Here is a 26,966-nt window from a genome sequence, read left to right as displayed (position 1 = left end):
TCACATTCTTTTGCCATTTTATTTCACAACAAATAATCCTGGAGATGTTCAGTTGTTGTCGCCTGTTATTAGCATCGTTACTGAATGTCTAAAGCATGCCTCTACACAACATTTTCCTCTCAGCAGCGCTGAGTGCATTGTCTCTTTTTGCCCTTATGACAAGGACAGGAAGGAGATACCACTCTCTGCATTTTTGCAGACAAGTGCCCCAAGGCTCACTATTTGGCTTGGACCCAGCCTGCAAAACTTACACTACAAACTGGGCTGTTTCCCACTGCTAGAAAGCTTCTTCATGCTGGTGTCTTCATCAAAGACTGGTGTGCTCGTCACTGACCTGTGTTTTCTCTAAAATCCAGTCCACATACTCCGCAACTTTGGTGTAGACACCTGGCTGTTCTCTGCGGGCACAACCATCACCCCAGCTGGTGATGCCCACCAAATGCCAGATTCCGTTGTGTTTACAAACTAATGGACCGCCAGAGTCTCCCTGTGTCACAGTGGGTGGAAAAATAAAATAGAAAGTTTGAGAGATGTGCCTTTCAACTTCTTTAGTCACACTGCACACAACACACACATCCAGGTCCTTATAGTTCTTCAGGTGTCTTCCATTCCTCAGTAGCTATTGGACGTGATCAAAATAATTTAATTCAGTAATGTGTGGTTGTATTTTTTGTTTAGTCCAACAAGGAAATGTTTACATCATGATCTCAATGTCGAATATATCTAATGCTCTAATATTTTAGTACTATTATATGTACAATGGTGCTCCCTTAAATATAGTGTGCTTCTGCACAGATTGTGAGATACATATATAATATAATATAATATAATATAATATAATATAATATAACATAAATTATATACATGTATATTCAGTTCATTAAATGTTACATAGGAAATTGTCAGATTATTTGGCTCTGAATTTTTAAAGAAAAATATAATAAAATATACTATGGAGAATATATTTTGCGGTTGATTTTTCTCAAGCAGACCACTGTGTGTTTTTTTATAATTGAATATATTACCTTACAGGCATCTTTCCCTCCTTCTTTATAGCCAGCACAGATCATCTGTTTGGTTACTTCATAATCTCTGTACTTTTTCTGGCATTCTTCATTTGGTACCAAAGGAATATTTGCCTTTTGCAGAGTATTTTGGATTTCCCCTAGGAAGTAGCCAATATGAAACTTCAGAAAGAGGAAATACAATGAGTATGAAAATACAAAAGTCTTAAAACAAGTCAGAAGAATGAACCTTTCATTAAGGTCATTTTTTTTATGATGAAAATAGTAAGGGTGGGGATGCCTGGGTGGCTCAGTGGGTTAAGCCTCTGCCTTCAGCTCAGGTCATGGTCTCAGGGTCCTGAGATCGAGCCCTGCATCAGGCTCTCCGCTGAGCAGAGAGCCTGCTTCTCCCTCTCCCTCTGCCTGCCGCTCTGCCTACTTGTGCTCTTTATCTCTCTGTTGAATAAATAATAAAAATCTTTAAAAAAATATATAGTAAGGGTGAAAAAGTAGAGTTAATCACACCAACAGAGAGAGAGAGTAAAAGAGAAAGAAACTGAGAAGCAGAGAGAGGGAGAGGGAGAGAGCACATGCCATGTATTGGCCTGTGCTGTGCAATGTTAGGACCACCCCAGCTCCTCGGGCTGACCAAAGACTTTGCTTCCAGATTCTCTGCTATCCTCCTAGCTCAAAAGAAGTATCTCAGAAATTCCCTCTTATCACCTCCAACCCCAAACCTGGAAGTCCTTACCTTTAAGTTTTTGTTTTATATAATCAACATGATCATTTAAAAATACATATTTACAAATAATTGAATTTCTACCGGTGTCTGGGTTCCCCTTGAACATACGTTGGGAGCTTTCCTTGTTTAGTTAAGGTTACTCTTTTTTTTTTTTTAAGATTTTATTTATTTATTTGTTTGACAGAGAGAGATCACAAGTAGGCAGAGAGGCAGGCAGAGAGAGAGAGAGAGGAGAAAGCAGAAAGCAGACTCCCTGCTGAGCAGAGAGCCCGATGCGGGACTCGATCCCAGGACCCTGAGATCATGACCTGAGCTGAAGGCAGCGGCTTAACCCACTGAGCCACCCAGGCGCCCTAGTTAAGGTTACTCTTAAAATGTCTTCCTGTCTTAAGGTTCTAGTCAAAAACTTGAAAATTTTGAATTCTTTGAATAAAGGACTACATTAGGAAAGAAGGAAAGAGCTTGACAAGCCTAAATATGTAAAGAATGATGCCTATACTGTCCCTTATAGTCTCTATCAGGAACAAAATTTTGGAAAGGGAGAATAGTCTGTTTCCTGGGAAATTCAAGGGCAAATGAGATATATCAACTACCCGTGGGTCAGGGGTTCTTAAACTGGGGTCCACAGAAAGAATTCACTCGCTCTATAAACTTGGAGAGGAAAATGCATCTTTATTTTTACCGTCTCCAACTGAAGCCTAACGCTACCTTCAGTTATGAATGCAGGCAATAAAAAAGGCAGAATCAGCAGTGACTTTGATGACTTTGCCATCAGCCGAGAGCACAGATATTTTTGCATCACAGTCATGATATTCTCACATGACAGATGTGGCCAATAACGGAAAATATCAGTTAATTTCAAAATTGTGGTAGTTACTTGAAACACTTGCTATTTAACATATTAGTAAAGAAACTCATTTATTACCATGTTACATCTCTTAAAAGTATTTTGATAACCCTATTTGCAATTTCACTGGTTTCCTTCCTATTTCTGGGTATTTTCTTTAAGTGTTTAAAAGCACCATTACAGAAGGGGCTCATCAGCTTCATCGGACTGTAGGAAGGATGCATGAAACAACAAAAGATTTAGAACCTTCCAGAAAGAGAGACGGTGTGCCTGCCTATATTCCTGGCGCTCAGTAGCAAGGCAGAGAAACAGCACTGAGAGATGGGAACATTATGAATAGTGAGGACAGGACAATCTTGAGTGATCTTGTTAGCCCCATATGGGACCAGTCCTTTATATGAAGTCAAACAAGTGATCTTTATTAGTAAGTAAGATGCTTAAAAGGTTACCTCTAAAGTTTTCCAGACCCAAACCAAAATACATCTCAGAAATCACTGAGGAAATATTTGGGAATGGATAGACTGGAAAGGTCATGAGTTTGGAGAAAATTTCACACACACTGATTTAAATCCCTCCATGTACTTTAACATAAAAAACTTGTCTTAGGAACAACATTTAAAATGCCATACTGTACCTTTTTCTTTTGTGAAGCCCCATCCAGTTACCCAACAATTAGTATAAATTGTATTTGTATCAGCTTTGGAAGGTAGGCATATTGGTTTTTGGAATTCTGAAAGTTAATTTTGAGATTAGAGTTTGGTTAAATAAAGTTACAGATATTGACCCAAAATACACATTTTCTTTTTCCCATATTCTCTTTCTATAGAGTAGCACCAAGAAAAATCACCCTTTCACTTTCTGCTCAGTTGCTAAGGTCAATGATTCAAGAAAATTTCTCTTTACCAGACTCATTTTCACATGACATTTTGCGTGTCAAATTTTCTGGATTAAATCTTAAAACTCAGAACACACATTCTGTCAAAAGCATTTAGAAGTTTGTGTGTTTTACCCTGTGTGTGATACTTTTAAAAGTAATAACAAAGTGTCTCCATTGTCAGAGGCACTATTTTAAGTGCTGCTTAAGTACTTAAATTATTAACTGACAATTTTTAAAACCAACAGGTGACTATCATGCTCATTTTACAGATGAGGAAATCTGAGGAGCAAAGAGGTAAAAACAACTTGCCTGAGGTCGTGGAAATGATACCTGACACAGTGGGCATTAGCCAACTGTAGTGCCTTGTACCAGAGGCCTTGTCTTCCACCACCAGACTACCTGCTTCCTAGAGTTCCTGCTGCATCGGTGTCTCTACTCAAGTTAGAGGCCTACTTGCCTTCATGCATTCTTAATATGCCCAAAGCAATGGTAGTCCTACTGTTCTTGTCAAAGGGAGCCATTCTTCCCAAATGGCCATGTGCATTATTTCAATAATGTATATGCCTTTCTATTCCTACCTGAAGAAACCAATTACTATTTCTTCCCCCATAAACAGAAGAGATTTATCCAAGTCACAGGTGTTGTTCCCCTTGGCAACTCCTCACCTTGCCTCCAACACCACCAAGCAGAAAATAAAGACAATCTCTCCAGATTCTGCCCTCTTGTTCAAGTTGATGTGAAATTAAAACCACTGAACTCGGCTGTATAGCTTGAATTATACATACCCGTATAATTCAAAGGAGTCTCGAGTTTTATTAAGGCAATATCATGACCACCGCCATCTGAGATTTTGTAATTTGGGTGAATAATAAGCTCTTTTATTTCTGAGAAAGGTGTTTCTTTTGTTATCTCTGACAGTTTTAAAATGCCACTATAAATGCGCCAAACATTCGACAAGGGAAGCCTAGGAGGGAAAAATAAAGACCTATGTGAAACCAGAAAGACCAGCCTTTGATATTGGCCCATTTTCCTTTCAACTTCACCTTTTGAAAATAGTACTTTTCTGGGAAGAAAATACTACCACGATATATTTTTACTTAACTAATTTTTCTTCCTTGCAGTTTGTCATCACCACCAGCTGCAGTACTGAATCTCTGAAGATTTAGTTAAAAACACTGAAATGTACATTTATGTAGCTATTTAATGTTACTAACCCCTCTGTGTTCTCTCTTTCTCTTTCACTCTCTCTCAAATAAATAAAATCTTAAAAATAAATAAATAAATAAATAGATAAGGAACCTCCATGCTGTTTTCCAGAATGCCTGCACCAGCTTGCATTCCCACCAACAGTATAGGAGGGTTCCCCTTTCTCCACATCCTCGCCATCCTCCTTCCTGACTTGTTAATTTTAGCCATTTTTTAAAAGATTTTATTTATTTATTTGACAGACAGAGATCACAAGTAGGCAGAGAGGCAGACAGAGAGAGAGGAGGAAGCAGGCTCCCTGCTGAGCAGAGAGCCTGATGCGGGGCTCAATCCCAGAACCCTGAGATCATGACCTGAGCCGAAGGCAGAGGCTTTAACCCACTGAACCACCCAGGCGCCCCTAATTTTAGCCATTTTGACTGGAATCTGATTTCTATTTCCCTGATGCTGAGTCATGCTAAGCACTTTTTCATGTGTCTGTTGGCCATTTGGATGTGTTCTTTACAAAAATGTCTGTTCATGTCCTCTGCTCATTTCATGATTGGATTGTTCTTTGGGTGTTGAATTTGATAAGTTCTTTACAGATTTTGGATACTAGCCCTTGATCTGCTTTGTCATTTGCAAATGTCTTCTCCCATTCTGTCCATTATCTTTTTATTTTGTTGACTGTTTCCTTTGCTGTGCAAAAGCTTTTGATCTTGATGAAGTCCCAATAGTTCATTTTTGCTCTTGCTTCCCTTGCCTTTGGCAATGTTTTAGGAAGAAGTTGCCAAAGGGGCACATGCACCCCAATGTCTACAGCAGTAGTGTCCACAATAGCCAAACTATGGAAAGAACCTAGATGTCCATCAACAGATGAATGGATAAAGAAGATGTGGTCTATATATACAGAGTGGAATACTATGCAGTCATTAAAACCCTGATATCTTGCCATTTGCAATGGCATGGATGGGTCTAGAGGGTATTATGCTAAGTGAAATAAGTCAGTCAGAGAAGGACAATTATTATGTCATCTCTTTGATATGAGGAATTTGAGAGGTAGGGTGGGGGGTCATGGGGGGAAGGGAGGGAAAAAATGAAGTAAGATGGGACTGGGAAGGGAGGTAAACCATAACAGACTCTTAATCTCAGGAAACAAACAAAGGGTTGTGAGGGGGGTGGGGGTGTAGGAAAAGGGCGGCTAGGTTATAGACATTGGGGAGAGTATGTGCTATGGTGAGTGCTGTGAATTGTGTAAGACTGATGATTCCCAGAGCTATACCCCTGAAGCAAATAATACATTATATGTTAATTTAAACATAAATAAATAAATAAATATTCTCTGTCTAGGCCTCTGGCTGCAGCAAGGTGAGTGGGAGCACCAGGCATGGGGCTCTGAGAGGAGCTCCATGGTGATTTCAGACAGTAGCAGTCAAGCAGAGAATCACAAGCTTCTGTCAGGCCAAGCTGAGGAATATAGAGTCTCCCTCCAAAGACCACTGGGCAGGAGAAGCAGAGTGAAATTTCCTAAGAACCTAGAGGATTCTCCACCCCTGTCATCTTGGAGACAGCCCAGTCCTGACATGCAGAAAAGCCACCTGCAAAATGCACAAGTGACAAGCTTCACCATGACCCTAACGCCCTGAGCAGAAGCCACCAGCCTGTGGGTTTCTCAGAGGACCCCTCATTCAAACTGCCAATCCTCCAGTTTGCCTTGGACTATTAGGGAAAATTATTTATATGTTTAATGAAAACAAAACACATCTCATGGCATGGCCAAAAAACAAAATCATAATATAATAAAACATAAAAACAAATATAAAAAATAATAAAATATATTTTGAGGAGTGTGAAAACTTATATTAATTCTTTTTTACTTAATTATTCTTTAAAAGATTTTATTTCTTTATCTGAGAGAAGAGAGAGAATGTTCAAGCAGCTGGAGGGGCAGGGGGATAAGCCAACTCCCTGCTGAGTGTGGAGCCCAATGCCCAGCTCAGTCCCAGGACCCTGAGATCATGACCTGAACCAAAGTCAAACGCTTAACCATTGAGCCACCCAAGTACTTCTAAATTAATTTTTTAAAATATGAATACATACAAAGTCAATCTAAAATTATGTCTATAGCAAAGTCTTATCTTGTGGTAAAGATTTGAATATTTTTATCATCACTGAGAGATGCAAAATACATTTGCATAAAATTCTAGAGAAAACCATGCAGCTAGGGACAAGGTGGTTTTCTTTCAATTAAATCAGTGTTTCCATGTATATTATCTCTTATAAACTCAACAACACTGAGCCTTCGAGAATGAAAATTCTTAATATAAATTGGAAAAGCCACTATAGAAAACAATATGGAGGTTCCTCAAAAATTTAAAAATAGAACTATCCTAAGATCCAGCAATTCCATTTCTGGGTGTATATTCAAAGAGAATGAAGATACTTCCTTGAGGGATATCGGTACCCCTGTGTTCATGGCAGAATTTGTTATAATAGCCAGGACACAGAAACAACCTAAGTGTTCATCAATGGGTGAATGAATAAAGAAAATGTGATATAATATGTACAGTGCCTACATACACACATACAATATATACATATATGTATTATATACACACATATGTGTATTTAAGTCTGTGTGTGTGTGTGTGTGTGTGTGATGGAATATTATTCAGCCATAAAAAAGAAGCAAATCCTGCAGTGTGCAGCAACATGGATGAGACTTGAGGGTATTATGCTAAATGAAATAATTAGACCGAGAAAGACAAATGTTACATGTTTTCACCTGTATGAGGAACCTAAAAAACTGAACTCACAGATGCAAAGAACAGACTGGTGGTTGTCAGGGGAGTGTCGTGGCAGGAATGAGTGAAGGGTACAAACTTCCAGTTATAACGTGAATAAGTTCTGGAGACCTCATGTGCAGCACCGCGAGCACAGTTAGCCATACCTGAAATATCTGAACGTGGCTAAGAGTGTGAATCTTGAAAGTTCTCACCACATTCACAAAATGGGATTCATGTGTGGAGCTGGGTCTGTGGATGTCTTAACTAACCTTACTACGGTAATCATTTTGCAGTGTATGCCTATATGACAGCATTACATCATAAACCTTAAATTTACACTTGCTAAAGCTGGAGAAAAAGAATGAAAAGTCTTGGTCCCAAACTGGGGTACATTCAGTAAAAAGAGGACCCGCTATTCTCCTTCCCAGAGTCTTTCCTACCAAGTCAATAGCTTTCCCCTTGTGGAGCAGAGCCACTGACTGGAGCTCCCATGAAGCAATGCGGAAACCAGGAAGGAGGCCCGTCTGCCGCCATGTCCCAGACTCTGATATACTTCAGTGGCCGGATGCCCAACCCTGACCTACGGCAACCAGAGCCCTACCCTTTTATTTAGTCAGGGGAAGAGGGAGAATTTTATGGGGCAATGGGGAACAACTTTCTGAGAAAAACTGAGTATCTTTTATTTTTAGGGCTATTAGTATTTCTTGCTATTCCTATGCTTTGTCCATGTTAACATTTCTTATTTAATCATAGCTTATATTTTTGGAATTTTTATGTTCCAGGTATAGGTCTTTAAGTGTGTCACTTAACCCTTCTCATAACCTTATGAATTAGATATCATTCCTCTTCATATTTCACAGATCGGGAAATAAAGCTTAGAGAGATTTACAAATCGCCCAAGGTCACTCTAATAAGTGACAGAGCTGGGACTCAAGTCCTGTTTTAAATACGAAGTTGAAGTGTTTTAGAAATATCATATCGGATTTTATCCACTGAAATATATAGGGTAATAAATTTGTTTTTTTTGTTGTTGTTTTCACTATTACTATTCTTTAGCGCATTTGTGAATCGAAGAGCTGGAAGTAAAATCTCTATCGCCCTGGAAATTAAGTCTTTGAAGAATATACTTGGGGAGTGGCAGATGCAGGTGGCAGGAAGTGGGCATTTTCCCCTTATTCTTTAAAGCAGGAATGACATCCTCTCCCGGGAGTGTCAGTCCTGTGAACAGACCACACTGTGTTCTGCTGGGTCAGTTCATTCAGTGCTCAGACCCTATGAGTTGTTCAACAATTTGAATACCAACTTTGCTTTAAAATGTCTTTGATTAGTACACTGATGGGCTGATCGAGACACCAATCACAGATTCTTCCAAACAAATTTGCAAGTTAAGGGTACCTGGATAAAATGCATTCAAAACTTACCCATCAAAGCAATGGGCAGCAGTTAGCACCCACTGGTGTCCAATGATTGACCCTCCGCACAGGTGGCTCTGATCTCTCAGCTTCACTTGCAGGCTGACTTGCCAGGGCCACTCTCCCCAAGAAGAGTTGGTTCCTCCAACAATGCGTGTGTTTGTTTTTGTTGTGCAAACTAAAAAGAGAGTCTTGACCTTAACGGTTGGAATTCAAGGTGAGTCAGAGTTCACCTCAGCCAAGGAAAACAGAATACATAATTCGATTATCTAAGACCAAGCAAGCTATTGAGACAACACAGACATCCCTTGACAGTTCCATGAAAAAGTGAGACTTACTTACCAGAACTACCCCCACTTTTACACAACCTCAAAGAATAACCAGAGCTCGCTCGTGTCCTGTACGTAATCCTAGTTGGCGAACCGTCCAAAGATAATCGTAAGGAACAGTTGCACCTAGATAAAATGATCGATATAAAGATTACACCTTGACAGAGGGGGATAATTCATGAAATTGTCTTGCTGACTGTCTTTGAAAAATAAATGTTCACTAACTTCTTTCCTCTACAGTCTTCTGGGCGTAAAGAATAAGTAAAAAACTGACAGCGAATCATCTTTGTACAAGTCTCTTGGCAAACATTCACTCCTTCAACAAAGGTCACGTTCAGTTCTTCCCCTTCAAAATCAACTCCTGAGTAAATTTTGGGATGACAGGGCTCTGTGTGAATTAGAGATGTAAAAAGTTATAAGATGAAAACAGCAATAAACCCACACTTATCCAGGTTTTTGGTACTGAAGACTGTTTTCATTGCTATTACTTGTTAGAAGATCATACAGTGTATCACATTTTATGTACTATTATTATTGAATCACATTACCAGGCAAGGTTTTGCAGGTTAAAAGGCTATATCCAGACATGGTGTTTTCCTGAGGAGTAGGGGAACTTGGTGTCCCGCTTCTGGAAGTCTTAAGAACACAAACATTTCTATTTAAAAAAAAAAAGTAAAAAAGAAAGTAACAAAACTGCATTAAAGGCAAATACAAAAGCGCATCGTATTTTTGGAAAGCACCTCTGCAAATTTCATTTCTCTGAGAAACTCTTTTCAAAGTGAAGCACACCACAGGACTGTAATAAATCACAGAGATTAAATGTAAACCAAGCCACATCTCCCTCTGAAGAAAACTGATAGGCACAGATAACCTGGAAAGGGCAGAATGGTAAAGTTCCACCTTCTCATTGAGAGGAAAAAGAAAAAAGAAAAGGAAAAAAGAGCCAAGACCAAATTCTGGGGGCTACTGTATAACTATGCATCCCTCTCTTAGGTCTGTCTTTGTGTAGAAGGACCAGGGCAAGTTATCAGAGGGTAAAGAGGTCAATCAGGATAATTAGGGCTCTAGTTTCTGAAACACAGGAATCAGAGACGACATTAATGGCTATGCTGCCAGTGAGTGGTTTTTACTTCAATTTAATAAGACAAAATATTGGGGCGCCTGGGTGGCTCAGTTGGTTAAGCAACCATCTTTGGCTCAGGTCATGGTCCCGGAGTCCCGGGATCGAGTCCCGCATCAGGCTCCCAGCTCCATGGGGAGTCTGCTTCTCCCTCTGACCTTCTCGCCTCTCATGTTCTCTCTCACTGTCTCTCAAATTAATAAATAAAAATATTAAAAAAAAATAAGACAAAATATTAAGATCAGTTAGAAAGGTATCTGATCCTTTCTCCCATGAATCCAATGCTATGTTTCAGGAAGAGAATGTAGGTGGGAAAGATGGCTCAGCTCTTAACTCATCTACACCTGGCCGGAAAGTACCTCCTTCACCCGTGGCTTCAAGTGCTCGGAGGGAAAGGAACAGAACTATAAAATTACAGTGATGACAGGCAGGAGCAAGTGTTACACAGTCTCACTCACCTTTGTGGTTCCAGATGCCACGCCTTTGTGTAGAATGTAAAGAAGAGGCAGCTGGGATGGTAGGTGCAAATAGTTTGACACACAAAAGCATCAGGGGTGACAGCTCTGCCGACATCCACATCTGAAAATGCGAGGTGCTGGAAAATGTCCATGCGGCAACCTGTGAACTCACAGACGGAAGACAGCCCTCAGCAGGTGACGCGACGCTCAAGGGACTTGTCCTTTGTCATCACGGCTAAGGAGATTATGACTGTTATTTACAGTACCAGATATCCTAAGTGGAAAAAGTGTCAGTTAAAATATCCTCAGACTTGTGGGGTGCCTGGGTGGCTCAGTCGTTAAAGCATCTGCCTTCAGCTTGGGTCATGATCCCAGGGTCCTGGGATCGAGCCCTGTATCGGGCAGTCCGGCTCAGCAGGACTCCCACTCCCCCTGCTTTGTTCCCTCTCTCACTGTGTCTCTCTCTGTCAAGTACATAAAATCTTAAAAATAAGTAAATAAATAAATAAATAAAATATCCTCAGACTTGTTTGCCATTTGGAAGAAGGAAAAATTGGTCTAAATCTGATAAGAGATATATTCTTATATCAGAGAAATGAAACACCTCGACCTAGGCTCTCAACTCCATCCCAACTCATGTAAAATATTTAGGCTACTTAGCATACGCTCAGCTTTTCTTTCTATTACCCTGACCCTCAATTCCAGATTTTAGGAGATAAGGTTTTGTGTTCCATTTTCCTGAATATTATGAAAAAGATTTTGATAAAAACAGATTAACAAAAACATCAGGTAGCTAAGAAAAATGCCATGGGCCCATTGAAATTAGAACAGGAGAAAGTCCACTTTCATTTTCCACATATAATCTTATTTTTTATTTATTTATTTTTTTTAAATTTTTATTCATTAGAGAGAGACAGTGAGAGAGGGAACACAAGCAGGGGCAGTGGGAGAGGGAGAAGCAGGCTCCCCACTGAGCAGAGAGCCTGATGCAGGGCTCAATCCCAGGACCCCAGGATCATGACTTGAGCTGAGGGCAAATGCTTAATGACTGAGCCACCCAGGCACCCCTAATCTTATTTTTTTTTAAGATTTTATTTATTGATGAAAGAGAGAGAGAAAGGGACAAGAAGACTCCATGGTGAGCACCAAGTCTGACATGGGGCTCGATCTCAGCACCCTGAGATCATGACCTGAGTTGAGACCAAGAGTTGAAAGCTTAACCAACTAAGCCACCTCTACCTCTGGTCTTATGTCTTAATTACACTTTAATTTGTGTTCTTATTATTTACTCACTTTACTCAATTTGATTACCCAAATTTTATTTAAATTATGGAATAATGATAGCATAGGAAGGACAAAAAGAGTACTAATTTAAATGAACATAGTTGTATCAAGATAATGTACCTCCATGACATAATACCTACATAGGGGCAGTCTAGGAAATTAGGCCTCAGTTAGTTAAATCTTTCCAAAACAACAGCAACAACAACACACACAGACTCTAGAAGCTGGAAGAGAATTTACAGATCACCATGCCAACCTACAACTATATCCCCTGAAGGATGTCCCCAACAAGTTGTTTACCATTTACTAAGATATTCACCGTGATGAGGGATGCCTGGGTGGCTCAGTTGGTTAAGCAGCTGCCTTCGGCTCAGGTCATGATCCCAGTGTCCTGGGATCGAGTCCCACATCTGGCTCCTTGCTCGGCAGGGAGTCTGCTTCTCCCTCTGCCTCTGCTTGCCATTCTGTCTGCCTGTGTTCACTCTCTCTCTCTCTCTCTCTCTCTCTCTGACAAATAAATAAAATCTTAAAAAAAAAAAAAAGATATTCACAGTGATGAGGTGCTCACTGCCTCATGGCAAGGCCCAATTGCTGGACCATTCTAGGTGTTAGGTATGTTTTTCCTATTTTCTTCATAGGAGAATCTACCTTAATCTGTCTAATGGAACCACACAGATTAATCTAATCCTTTCTCTAATGAAAGCCTCTATAAACAAAAATTAAGACAGTCATCCTTATCTTTTTTAGCTTAAATGCCTTTAACCGGTCCTTCTAGTGATTTTGTGTTTTCCATTACTTCTAGGTATCTTACTCTCCTGGCTACCTCCTTTTGAAATGCTCAGGGTTGACCGTTGCTACATACCACATATGCAACATGAGCTGTATACAATGTTTTGGTCACTCCTTGGCCCATCTAGATGACAAAAACACAGGAGCTAACATGTTAAGAACCATTCTCTTTTTTATTTTATTTTTTTTTTTTAAAGATTTTGTTTATTTATTTGACAGACAGAGATCACAAGTAGACAGAGAGAGAGAAGGGGGAAGCAGGCTCCCTGCTGAGCAGAGAGCCCGATGTGGGGCTCGATCCCAGGACCCTGAGATCATGACCTGAGCCGAAGGCAGAGGCTTTAACCCACTGAGCCACCCAGGCGCCCCCCATTCTCTTTTTTAAAGCTAGTTTTTTGGTTTCGTGTGTTTTGTTTTGTTTTATCAAAAGCACCACAGGATGTGAGTGGAAATGGCAGAGGAAGGTCCTCTGAAAATCCTCACCTCCATAGAAGAAATGGGAGCACGGGCAAAATTGTCAAAATCAATGTTTTCAGAGCTCTAGAAATTAATCAAAATTAATCAAATTATAACAGTCCAGGGAGCACTTGTTCAAGAAAAATGACTGAATCTCTCTAAGAACAGTGAGTTTTGTGGGGTTTTCATTTGCCTTGTTCCCATTCTCTTCTTCCCAGCACCATGGAAGCCTTGAAAACAGCCCCACCATCATGCTGGAAACCAGCCAGTAGTCCAGCACCCCTAGAGGGCCAGACTGGGTTTGGGGCTACTCCAAGGCCCCATTCCCCTACCCAGTTAAAACCATTATTTGACCTGTCTGGAAATTCTCAGGAGAATTCCACTCACAGGGATTGAGTTTATTTAACGTGACTCAGAACTTCCTTCAGTATTAACAGCTTTTTCCTTGTATGTGTTTGTCAAAAACAAATAAACAAAAAGTGCCAAGTATGTAGCACTGCAGCTTCCTAGGGCAACAGGAATTGCTGGAGCCAACAATAAGCTGACAAAAGTCTTAAAAGGAAAGTGAAGGGCAAGAGGATGGTGGTGAAAGTATTTATTTACCACATTCCTGGGAATCTAGAAGACCATATGTAAGTACAGGGCTATGTCCATGACCAGGACTGTGCACATGTCCATGAAAGAGCTGAGAAAGTTCTAAACGCTCAGGCTAGCTGACATTGCACCTGGGGTCAGCAAAAAGCAAAGGCCAAGGCAAAGTTGCGAAATGCCTGTCTGCACATTGAAGCCATGCCCAGCACTCCCAAAAAACCCTGTCAAAGGCTGGAAAACACTGATTCCGGGCAGGTAAGGACCAGAGGAGAATGGAAACAAATCAGAAAAGAGATACCCTGTTGCTAACTTCCCGATCTCCCTCGGAGTGGGCTGGGGGTGAGTCCTCCCCAGAATCTGCTGCAGAATTCGCAGGAGTTGATGCTGGATACTGTGTAGCATTGAGTATTGGTGATTCAGTTTCAGTAACATCTTATTGTGGACATGCTGGCAATTAAGTGAGGTGTAAAGTTATGACAATTTTCTGGATAACTGAATTGAAATTACCTAAATGTCTGAAACTATAGCAGTTTCTTGATCATTGTGTTGAGTCATTTCACTACGCAATGGACACCACCAAGAAACGATCTTACGGTTTTCTCCGCAATGTCACTGCTGTAGTTCCCTAGAGCTGCTGTAATAAATTATCACCAGTGCAGTGCCTGCAAATAATATAAATTTAGTATCCCACCATTCTGAAGGTCAGAAGTCTGAAATGTGTCTCACCTGGCTACAATCAAGATATCGGCAGGGCTTTGTTCCTTTGGCAAACCATTCGGGAGGACGTACTTCCTTGCTTTTCACGGCTTCTAGGCTACCTGTGTTTCTTGGCTTGTGGCTCCTTTCTTTATCTTGAAAGCCAACAATGTAACCTCTTTAAAACTCTCTCTCTCTCACTATGACCTTTCTGTCTTCCTCTTTCTCTTATAAGGACTCTTGGGATGACATCGGGCCCATTCACAGAATCTGGAATAATCTCCCATCTCGAAATCCTTAGCTTGATTACATCTACAAAGCCCCATTTGCCATGTAATATAACATAGACACATGTTCCGGGTATTAGGATACAGATGTCTTTGGGGGACTCCAATTCTGCCTACTACAATCACACAGGAAAAAGTAGCCATAGAATTACCAGTTTCTGAGAGTGCACAGGGCTTCAGAGAGAATCCAGATGCCACATGAGTCAACACCTTTATACTGGTGGGCGTTCCTCCTGGACCGTGCTTTAAAAGGCAGCTGTTTCTAAATGTGAAGAAAGGAAGTTAACTTCTCTTCCTAAATTGCAAAGACATGTGTAGCAATCCTTTTTTGCATTGAAATAATCCTTGGTCAGTGGGAAATAAAACAATCAGAAAATTGAGTTTGACGCTGATTGGCCCATGTCAAAGAGACATTTTTCTGCTCTGCACTTGTAAGGTTATGGTGAGAATGGGATGGGCGACATTTTTCAACCAAACCCTCACTCTCCAACCAATGGAAATTACTCTCCTTAGCAAAATGACACCAAAACAGAGTAAATAAAAAAGCAAAATGGTTAGGTCTGAAGGCCCTGTCTGGTCTTCCACCGGGGGAAAAAAAAAGTTACAGAGAGTACCATTAAATCTTAAAAGAACCCCAAAAGATCAAACACTATGCATGTTACTTACCGGTGCTCTGCACTATAAAATCTTTCAGTGGCGTATGTGAAAAATTGGCAGTGAATGCTATTGGTGCACTTTTTTTGGCATTCTTCAACACTTTTTACCTTAGAGACATTAAAATTAACTCCTCTCATATCAATTCCTTTATGAATGTCTCGGTAACAAGCTGTACAAATAAAATGCACAGAGAAAATTTAGTAAGCTTCCTTCCAGAAGTACATGATCATTGAGTCAGGGTAGTTTCAAAGGATCCCGTCCTGCTTTTCACAACTGCACTTTTAACTACAAGGTTTAGGTTTTTTGTTACATCGGGACATTATCAAACTCTTCTTGAAATAAACACATTCCAGAATGTTTCAGAGCACTAGCCCTGAGAAGCAGGGGGAAAGGGTTTGTTTCCAAAACTGTATAGTATATGAAACTGTATAAGTAATATTTCACCCTGAAATTATCAATGAGCAATGGAAGAGAGAAACAAGGCAATGATAGTGAGGGCCCTGATGATTGTGCTAGGGATCTAGCACAATCGAAACAAACTCATATGTCCTTGACAAACTAGTAGGAAAACAATATATTGAGGTGGGCAAGGCAGTGGATAATTCACAGTGATTCATGCACATAGGACTTTGTAGATTCTAGAAATGAAGTGTCTTTCCAATTCTGCTGCGCACGAGAAAAGAAACCAGCTGAGCTGGGATAGGACACTTACAAAGTAAAAACATATCTTTATGATCAGTGCAAAGCTATAAACCTACCTATAAATGTTTTAAACCAAAACTGATCCCGAGTTTGGGGACTTTATGTCCTTGAGAGTAATTACTCACTTTAATTTGAGATACTCGGGTAGAGTTAGGAGGGAATATTAAATCAAGTTCTGAAGGATGAAGTTTGAGAAAAAAGTAACAATAACTAGGAGTATTGAGGAAAGCAAAATACTGTTCTTTAACTTGTGCTATGATAGCATAATTAAAAATAATTCTTAAATGAATGATTTGCCCTAAATTGTATTAAGATACAAATTTGACCTTATAACATAGGACATGTACTCATCCTCAGGTAAACTACATATTGACTAAGTCACATATCCTTGTGTCCCTAACTAAGGACAGGTTTCCATATAAACAGCAGACACAAAGCACACATGTGTATTGAGGGAGTGGTATTAACAGAGGAAGGGAGGAGAGAAAACCTTAAAACATCTGAAATTTGAAAGTACAAAATTAACTATAAATAGTAAAGGTAAAATAGCAATGATGGACAGTCACAACATGGTTCTTTCAAGTTTCTGCCAGCTTGTCAGTTGAATCTTTTTAGTACTTTTCGCTTTCAGATAGACCAGTTATGTCGGAGAAATTGCTCATATCTCCTTTAAATTAGGATAGGATTAAAAACAGTTTCCCAAGACATTAGTAGCAATAAGTGTCAGAATTTAAGTTTCCTGGCCTCTTAGTCCTCATATTTTCTTCTAAGAAGTATAATTCTCATTAGCAAGATTTACAGAGCCCAGACCTTCAGTTTGGGGGCTTAATGAGGTTTCTTAACTTCTGCATTATTGACATTTGGGACTTAACTTCTGCATTATTGACATTTGGGACCAGAACATCTTTATCAGGGGGGTGTCCCTGGGCCTTGTGGAATGATTAGCAGCATCTCTGACCTCTATCCACCAGATGTCAGTTGCAAGCCCCTAAGCTGTGACAACCAAAAATGTCTTCCGTCATTCCCAAATGTGCCCTTGATGAAGGACAAAATCACACCTGGTTAAGGTGTGCAAATTATCTCAAGTAAAACAGGGAGAGAGACCGCCCTCGGTATTCTCTTTAAGATTCTTAAAGTCAGGGACGGGGGAAGGGGGCAGCTACCATTGGGATGTGTATTCACTTTCGGCAAATCATACCCTGTAGTGCTGACCTCATAAGTAATAGGGCCCTTGAGCATGGAACTGATAACGGGAGAGGGAGGATACAACCAGTTAATAGCGCCCCCCCCCCCACCCCATTATCTTTCTGAGTGCTCCCTTCAAAAGTCCAAGGTAGTACAGAGTTTGGGCAGAAGACATTTTAAGGTAAACCCATTATTCACTCAGATTTAGCTAGAAATCAACAGCTTACCACTTATTTGATGACCACATTGCTTTAAGGAATGTCCAGAAATTGCATTTCTCCGTGACACTCTTGGCAGGGTTCCTGTAGCACTGTCTTTCAAGAAGCAACCAAATCTGTTTTTAAAAGTACTTTCAGTTAAAAGTAGAATAATAAACACACATTGAGGAGATATCTGAGGTTTTTTGGAAACTAATAAATATGTCCAGGAATAAGGAAAATAATAGAGCTTCCCTGACACTTGCTGGAAAGAACTACACTTAGAGGAAAGTCCACAAAATCTAACAGTCTTTGTAATATCTAACTTCAGCATTCTTTTTCATTTTTAAAAAACACTTTTGGGCGCCTGGGTGGCTCAGTGGGTTAAAGCCTCTGCTTTCGGTTCAGGTCATGGTCTCAGGGTCCTGGGATCGAGCCCTGCATCGGACTCTCTGCTCAGCAGGGAGCCTGCTTCCTCCTCTCTCTCTTTCTGCCTGCCTCTCTGCCTACTTGTGATCTGTCTGTCAAATAAATAAATAAAATCTTAAAAAAAAAACACTTTTAAGTACAGAAAGTTGATCATATTAAAGAGGTAATGATTTTTCCTGTGTTCCTATAATTTGGGGAATTATGTTCTCACCTGGTCATTGTTTTTATTTAAGAAATTAAATCAGTCATGAGAGTTGGATCTATCTGTAGTGTTCAGCTTTTTTATTAACTCCTTCTGGTTCCCACTAATGGTAGACTTCATTCTATCTCTGCTGTTAATCCTAACGATATTCTTTCATAAGGATTCTAGAACCTAACTCAACAAAGTTGATGCCTCACCCACAGTCTGGGTTTTCTGTACAAGTTTAACATGTAGAATCTGGGGGTGATGCTCTAATTCCTAGTCTTTAAATTCAAATGGAATTAAGATAAAAGAATAGACTTATGGATACAGAAATAAGAACAATGAAAAAATGCTCATTCTGGATATTGATCAAAGCAAAAGAAAATTATGATGAAACCATGGCCACACTCAGTCAACTTTATGACCAAATAAGATCTTTAATGACTATTTTTTCAGGGCTCTTACTTTTCCAAAATGCCAGTTAATAATATATTTGTATGTGCACACTCATGCACATAGACACACACACACACACACACACACACACTCTACATCACAGATGCCCCCACAGGCCCTTTCTGAACAGACCTTTCCCGAGGTCACAAGCTCTGGATCTTACTCAGTAATATTCTCAATAAAATATTTGCCTTCTATTATATTTTCTTAGGCCTGTGCTATCCACAAATATAATCCTGACTTACACAGTTTCCTTGCTCAGGAGAAATATTCACCTATTTTTAGACCCTTTCTGGAGACAACCACTTAACCCAATGATTTTCAAGCATTCTCCCTGAGGCCTTGGATAAACCCTAACTAGTGTCTATGACTCTAGGTCATTGCAGCAACTGTTTGATATGCACATTGCCAGGCCCAAGACACTTGGGTTCAGTGGGCTGAACCATTTGGGTCTGAGGCTATGGCCCAAGAATCTGCTAATATAAGAACCACTCCAGATGATTCCAGTGAAACTGGCCCTTGGATCCCATCGGAAAAACATAACCCTACAATATCTATATCTTTTTGCACACAACTGGTTCTATTTTGAAAAATGTCTGGCTTCTCCAGTAATGACATAACAGCATTTACCTTTTGTTTGTGTCATTAGTGGAATCTTCAGGAAGAAAGCTAAAGAACAAACACCTAGGATGGAACGTGCACATCATCCGACAGTGTTGAGCGTTTGGGGTGTACATGGCCGTGAGGTCCCCACCTCTGAAGAAGGTGTTTGTATATAGTTGAGTCAGGCATCCTATGATACAATCATTGAAAAAAAGGCATTAATTTGCAATGAATGCAAATAATTATTTTGATAGAAATATGTCTGTGTTCTGAGCCTTCTTACTGCCTCCACTAAATACCGAAAGAGCTTTACAACAGGACTTTAATTACAGAGGAAGTATGAAACATATTAAGGTGACTATTTGAACAAGGTATAATGTTATTTAAAGTCAGTCTATGGGTACTTCTACATAAAAAACTTGGTTGATTTGTATGAAATCAGAGGATAATTTGCATATAAATTATCCATAAGAAAATACAATTCTAGCTTGGTTTCTCCCTATAGCCTAATGTGCTATGAGAATGTTGTTACTTTAAAAAAAAAACGGGCAGGGTCCCTGGATAGCTTAGTTGGTTAAGCATCCAACTCTTGATCTCAGCTCAGGGTTACAAGTTCAAGTCCCCCACTGGGCTCCCTGTTAGAATGTGAAGCCTACTAAAAAAATAAAATAATAAAATAAAATATAACGGGCTTCTAGTTATGGAATAAATAAGTCATGGGCATAAAAGGCACAGCATAGGGAATATAGTCAATGATACTAACAACAGTGTTGTATGACGACAGATAGTAGCTACACTTGTGGTGAGAATAGCAGAATGTGCAGAGAGGCTGAATCACTATGTTGTATACCTGCAACTACTTTAACATTATGTGTCAACTATAGTCACAAAAAAAATTTTTTTTTAAATGTAGAATCTATTTCTCCAAACCTTCCATAATAAATATCTCTGTAAGGGGAGTTAGAGACAGACTCATTATAAGCCTCTGACTATTGTGCTTGTTGTGTTGTGTTTTTACAGAAAGAAGTTGAGTAACTGAGCCTTAGGGCAGTACAGACTTGTGCAAAACCCACATGGCTAATGAATGTCCTAGGAGAGAAACCTAGCTCTTTTCACTCCCAGTCCTGTTCCCTTTTCTAGTGTGCAATGTTAAATGTTGTTCCTCATCTCAGTTTAATTTAAATAAACCAAGAGTTATTGGGTACTTACTGGGATCAGTACATTTATTTGCTCGGTTTCTATAAGCAAACACAAATGTGTGCATATGCTAAATCAAAAACCCATTCCGGACTATTTGCTGTTTAGAATTGTTCACAGTTCTAAAGTACCCTGCATCCCACATATTATTAGAATATTAAGTGCTATCTTTACTGTTCTACTGTTTCATATATTAAAAGTAAAATTTAATACATGAATTTGAGTTTACCTTGAAAGACCCACTTTAAAGTCAGCTTAATAAGCTTTTCCAACTCAGACAGTGCATTTTTCTGTCAACTGTCTGTTAACCACAGGATATCCCAATGGCAACTCTGTCCATCCCCTAGAACATCTATTTTTGTATTGCCCTTCAGGGAATGGACAGCTTAGACACGTGTGTTTCATTAAGCACTGAAGACTAAAATTTCCTTTACACTATCCTACCCCTCTGGGGAGTCTAACCCTGAGCTCTGCTAGGATGACCTAACCCAGGAAGATTGCTTTTCTCCCTCTTAGAGATGTGGCTAAGATGACTAACCCTTGGGTAAGTTTCATATTTTGAAAAAAACAGAGATTCCCTAGAAGTTGCCAGGTGTATATGCCTGGATTTCATATACACACAAAACACTGAGTAGCTGGTCCAGTGACAACACTAACTGCAAAGTGACCTGTGTTTTAAACAGTTGGTGTATTTGGCTGATTCCTAGTTACCAAGCAGCCATCTTTCCCCCATCCCCACAGACATGAGTACAAACAATATCCTATGCTAGCCTGGGAGTTCCCTTTCTGCAGCCAAGCCTTGTGAACAGCCATGCAACTTGATGGGTGGAAAGGGGCAACCAGAAACACACCAACTTTGGAGCAGTTTAGGAGGAAAGCTCTAATAGGTGTTCTTGCTTATCCTCATAAGCTGGTAATGAGGATGATAATGGTGATGATGATATCGAAGATAGGCTTGTTGGTGTTGTATTTTAGAGTGTTTTAAAGCACTGTTATAAAAGTTATCCACCACATAAAATAATATCACACTGCCTCCTGTGTCCATGGACTTTGGGCAGGTTATTTGTTCTTGTTTAAAAAAAAAAAATCTACATGATCAATAAGAAGAAGAAAACCACTACATTTTTTTAATTGGGCAAAGGATATGAAAAGGTAATTTACAAAAGAAACATAAGCAAATACTAAGTATACAAACATGGAAAGTATCATAAATGCAGGCAAGTCAAAACAGTTGATGCCATTTTACTCACCAGAGTAGCAACAATTTTTAATTATCTAAGTTACCAGTGTAGATTGGCTGCAAATGATTTAAACAAAAACAAAAACAACCAAAAACAAAACCTAGTTCAACGTGACTTAGTATAAATGAAACGTATTGGTTCGGAAGCCAGAGGCCATGGCAGGTTGGGCTTCAGGAATCACTGGACAGAGTACTTGGCTGATCCCATCAAGATTCAATTTGTCTTCATCCCTTTGCTCTGTTCACGGTGTTGCTGTTGCTCTCAAGTTCCACATAGAGGCAATATGCCAGAAGCTCGGGGCTTTGCACTCTCCAATAGTTCAAGTCAATTGGAAATAATAGTAAGAAGGAGAGTCTTATTTCCAGAAGTGTAAGCAAAGGTCTTATTGCAACCCTTTGGCTCTGATCGGGTCACTGTAGCCAGCAGGATGTGTGCCCCTGTTTACTAATTCAGGTCAGCTTAGGTCACAGCCACATAGACCCAAACTTGGAGGCGGCAATTTCCCAGAAACAGATTAGGATACAGTTTCCAGAAAGGTGAATATATGTCAAGCCGTAGAGAAAACTACTAGAGTTGGCCCAAGTGGCATAAAGATCACTCTTGGCGGCTGGTGGAGAGAGTTAATTGGAGAATCACCTTTCTGAAAGATAATTTCATGATGTACATCACAGAACCTTCCAAACTATTTACACCTTTCTATCTAACATTTTTATTTCCAAAATTTTATTCTACAGAAATAACTGAATATGTGTATAAGAATGTGCTTACAGGGGCACCTGGGTGGCTCAGTGGGTTAAGCCTCTGCCTTTGGCTTAGGTCATGATCTCGGGGTCCTGGGATTGAGCCCCGCATCGGGCTCTCTGCCCAGCAGGGAGCCTGTTTCCCCCTCTCTCTCTGCCTGCCTCTCTGCCTAGTTGTGATCTCTCTCTGTCAAATAAATAAATAAAAACCTTTAAAAAAAAAAGAATGTGCACACAAAAATACCATCACTTGGGGCACCTGGGTGGCTCAGTGAGTTAAAGCCTCTGCCTTCGGCTCAGGTCATGATCCCAGGGTCCTGGGATCGAGCCCCGCATTGGGCTCTCTGCTCCTCTTCCTCCTCTCTCTGCCTGCCTCTCTGCCTACTTGTGATCTTTGTCAAATAAATAAATAAAAATCTAAAAAAAACCCAGAAAACAAAAAACCATCACTAGGGAAGATTACTAAGTTCCAAAAAATATAACATATATAAAAAATAGTTATAAATGGGTAACATAAATTATAAACAAAGTATCTATAATTAATAACATCTTTGTTAGATGTGTAAATAGACATAGAGAAAAATATCTGAAAGACTAAAAAATATTTTAACAGTAGTCATTTATGTATTATAGGACTAAAGATAATAGGCAACTTCTCATTTTCTGCTTACCTGAACCTCTAATTTTCCTAGCATGAAGATAATTTTTTTTTTTTTGGCCAAAAAGATAAAACTGAAATGACCATGGTCCATAGCATCTCTGGTTTCTACCCTTCAGCATTCAATGGATTTAATGATCATGGCTTAAAAAAACAATTAGACATGGAGGGGTGTTGGTTTAGGAGGGGAAAAAGAGCTTCCTCCTGAAAAAAAATTATATCTCTTATAAATGTAACCTTTACGCAGGAGGTGTTTATCCTCGCCATACATCTGAGAGGTAGGTAAATAATCACTGCAGTGTCCATCTTAAGTCAACACAGACTCAAAATCTATCCATAACGATGGCACAGAGAAAATGCCATTCTATAATGATTAATAAAGAACTGGGTCCAAAGTCGCCTTTATTCCCTGAAAATTTAACAGAATGGCTAGAGAGAGAAATATGTTCAAAAATTGGTGTTCAGGGGTGCCTGGGTGGCTCAGTGGTTAAACCTCTGCCTTGGGCTCAGGTCATGATCCCAGGGTCCTGGGATCGAGCCCCGCATCGGGCTCTCTGCTCAGCAGGAAGCCTGCTTCCTCCTCTCTCTCTGTCTGCCTCTCTGCCTGCTTGTGATCTCTGTCTGTCAAATAAATAAATAAAATCTTTAAAAAAAAAATTGGGGTTCAAACCAGAATTAGTCAAAGGGATGATTTACTAATTTAAATTTAAACCAAATACTTTTGTTTCTGAAGCAATTCCCCTGTGGCCAAAAGAGTAAAAATATGCACCCCGTACCCATTACAACACTTGGGTTTTGGATCCAGATATTACAAAATGCCTACACAGTAAATATTAAGATAAAGTTGATTTTTAGAATATATTGATACTAAAAATAGAGGGTTGAGTGTTTAAGATCTGCTTTGTAGAGAGTCATTTGCCAACAGCCATTTCTGCTAACACAGGCACAAAGACATTCTCACTTCCGGGCTCCCACGCCCGTACATCAAGGGCAATACTTCTGAGAAGTGGCAGTTGCCCCTGGATATTAAAAGGATATGTGTCCTGACCTCTTGGATCTGCCTCCTTCCCAAAGCTGTCTGTTCAGTAGTTTTCTTCAGGTCTGGCATGTCTGATTAACTATTCCTCTCCCTCACACAATTTGAGATTTTAGAGACAATTCACTCACCACAGGAAACAGTAGCAAAGAAGCAAGTGAGATAAGCTGCTTGCATGGGTGAAATCATCCTAAAAGAGAAAGCAACACATGCGTGACCCTGCTGGTGACAGATCATATTTAACATGAACCTTCATTTAAGGTAATAGAGATCTTCTTATAAATGTCCACATTGCAAGTCTAAGCACATAATTACCAATACAGGGAGCAAGCGCTTTCTGTATATTTTATGCCAGGTACTTGGCACAAGATACAAACTGAGATCTCTAGACTACTACTGCGTTCATAGCTCATTTGTTGCCGATATTGATAATTATGGAAAGGGAATTGGGAGAGGGAAATTAAACAGTTGTGAAACCTCTTGATTTGAGCAAAAAGAAAATGATTGTAAATAATGGCCAGCATATCAGTCCAGAATCCCTAAGAAAATATCTCAAAATACTAAAGCTCATTGAAAAATTTTTAAGCAGTCAATATCCTCTTTGATGTTAAAATATCTTACACTAAAAGATTTCATATGTAAGAATGTCAGTTTCTCCTATATTCTTAAATACACCAGAAATTAGAATACATACTGATAGCTTCTTATCAAAGTAGAAGAATGCTTAATTAAAAAAAAACTATTTGGAAGGAATCAGAATAAAAGAAATTCTCTACCTGAGAGCACAATTCTTCTATGGCTCTGGAGGTGAGGGTGTCTCTCGTCACTTAAAAATGGACGGTCCTCAAGCTTTCCTAACGGGGCACTGCAGGCCGTTATTTGCTTGGCTCTGATATTGACTTTGATTTTCTGCCAACAGTTTCAACTTTTTGTCCTGTCAACATATTCTGTGAATGTCCCATTCCAGTGTTCAGCTATTTAATATATTAACTATTTCATGTTAGGGCCCCACAATGCATGCCTCGATTTCTATTTTTTTTATTCCTTCTTTAATTGATTTTATTTATTTATTTATTTATTTATTTATGAGAGAGAAAGAGTGGGAGAGCATGAGAGGGGAGAGTGTAAGAGGGAGAAGTATATTCCCCATGGAGCTGGGAGCCCAATGTGGGACTCTATCTGGGGACTCCAGGATCATGACCTGAGTCAAAGGGAGTTGCTTAACTAACTGAGCCACCCAGGCACCTTAGATTTCTATTTTTCTAAATGTTCATAACTTTCCCCATTATTTGGAGTCATGCAGCTTAAATCTTATTTAACTTTTCCTATTGTAATTACCTGGATGACAACTGAATAAGGGACAGATATGGGTAGCTCTTTTGGCAGGATCTTTTGATGAATGATATCTATGTTTTTTCATACCCCCATCAAAGAAGCATGTAACACCGAAGTTTTGAGAGTGGAAGGGAACTGGAGGATGATTAGGTCCTTCTCACACCCAGTTTAGGAAATGACATATAGCAGGAGTTGACAAACCACAGTTCACAGACCAAAACTGGCCTGGTGACTGTTTTTATACATAAAGTTTTATTAGAACACAGTCACGCCCATTCATTCATATAATTATCTATACTTGCTTTCATTCTATAACTACAGAGTTAAGTAGTTGTGACAGTATGGCCTACAAAGCAAAAAAAGTTTATTATCTGGTCCTTTTCAGATGAAGTAAGCAGAAACCTGCTATATATGGCACTCCTAGTAGAATTTAGACTTCTTTGTCAGGATGCCTCATCTGGAAAAAAAAAAAAATACGTTTTCCTAGAAATCTGTTCCTTTTCTATTTTATTTTTTTAAAGATTTTATTTGTTTATTTAACAGACAGAGATGACAAGCAGGCAGAGAGGTGGGGGCGGGGGGGAGCAGGCTCCCTGCTGAGCAGAGAGTCCGATGTGGGGCTCGATCCCAGGACTCTGGGATCATGACCTGAGCCAAAGGCAGAGGCTTTAACCCACTGAGCCACCCAGGTGCCCCTCTATTTTATTTTTAATAAAAAGTCTCATTATATACTGAAATGCACCTTCTTGCAACTACTTTAAAATTTTAAAAATTTACTTATTTATTTATTTAGCCTCTGTGTGGAGCCAGGTGAGTGGAGGGGCAGAGGGAGAAGGACAAAGAATCCTTAAGCAGGTGCCAAGCTCAGCACAGAGCCCAATGCAGGACTCAATCTCATGACCCTAAGATCATGACCTGAGCCAAAATCAAGAGTCAGACACTGAATCAACTGAGCCACCCAGGTACCCTCTTCTTGCAACTTCTATCCTTCAGTCCTAGATTTACTTACTAGAGCAATACAAAATAATTTATTCTCTTTTTTGTGTGTACTTCTATTTTTTTGTATTTTTTTAAAATTTTATTTATTTTCAGCATAACAGTATTCATTGTTTTCGTACCACACCCAGTGCTCCATGCAATGCATGCCCTCTATAATACCCACCACCTGGTACCCCGACCTCCCACCCCCCCGCCCCTTCAAAACCCTCAGAATGTTTTTCAGAGTCCATAGTCTCTCATGGTTCACCTCCCCTTCCAATTTCCCCCAACTCCCTTCTCCTCTCTATCTCCCCATGTCCTCCATGCTATTTGTTATGCTCCACAAATAAGCGAAACCATATGATAATTGACTCTCTCTGCTTGACTTATTTCACTCAGCATAATCTCTTCCAGTCCCATCCATGTTGCTACAAAAGTTGGGTATTCGTCCTTTCTGATGGAGGCATAATATTCCATAGTGTATATGGACCACATCTTCCCTATC

General features: G+C 39.7%; 1 protein-coding gene across 1 annotated transcript; it reads right to left on the bottom strand.

The window, feature by feature from the left end:
- KLKB1 (kallikrein B1) lies at positions 1–25,021 on the bottom strand. Its single transcript, XM_082715103.1, has 15 exons — positions 24,925–25,021; positions 24,280–24,338; positions 19,304–19,466; positions 17,635–17,741; positions 15,530–15,689; positions 15,016–15,125; positions 10,761–10,920; positions 9,731–9,837; positions 9,408–9,570; positions 9,196–9,308; positions 8,863–9,031; positions 4,256–4,434; positions 3,228–3,323; positions 1,026–1,165; positions 1–487 (listed from the first exon to the last, which is right to left on the bottom strand). Exons 2-15 carry the CDS (start codon positions 24,335–24,337, stop codon positions 308–310), a joined length of 1,905 nt encoding a protein of 634 aa, XP_082571229.1. The 5' UTR covers position 24,338; positions 24,925–25,021; the 3' UTR covers positions 1–307.
- Between the last annotated feature and the right edge of the window lie 1,945 nt (positions 25,022–26,966).

The sequence above is a fragment of the Mustela nivalis genome (assembly GCF_964662115.1).
Source record: "Mustela nivalis genome assembly, chromosome: 20".
NCBI classification, from domain to species: Eukaryota; Metazoa; Chordata; class Mammalia; order Carnivora; family Mustelidae; genus Mustela; species Mustela nivalis.
The sequence above is the reverse complement of the archived record's forward strand: the minus strand, read 5'-3'. Positions and strand labels throughout refer to the sequence as shown.

Bases quoted from the DNA above. Each gene is read 5' to 3' on its own strand.
- KLKB1 (XM_082715103.1), bottom strand. From the start codon at position 24,337: ATGATTTCACCCATGCAAGCAGCTTATCTCACTTGCTTCTTTGCTACT. The intron at 17,742-19,303 runs GTAAATGCTGTT...TTTTAAAAACAG, and splicing joins ACTAATGACACAAACAAAAG to ATTTGGTTGCTTCTTGAAAG. The intron at 10,921-15,015 runs GTAATTCTATGG...GTGAGTTCACAG, and splicing joins CTGTGCACTCTCAGAAACTG to GTTGCCGCATGGACATTTTC.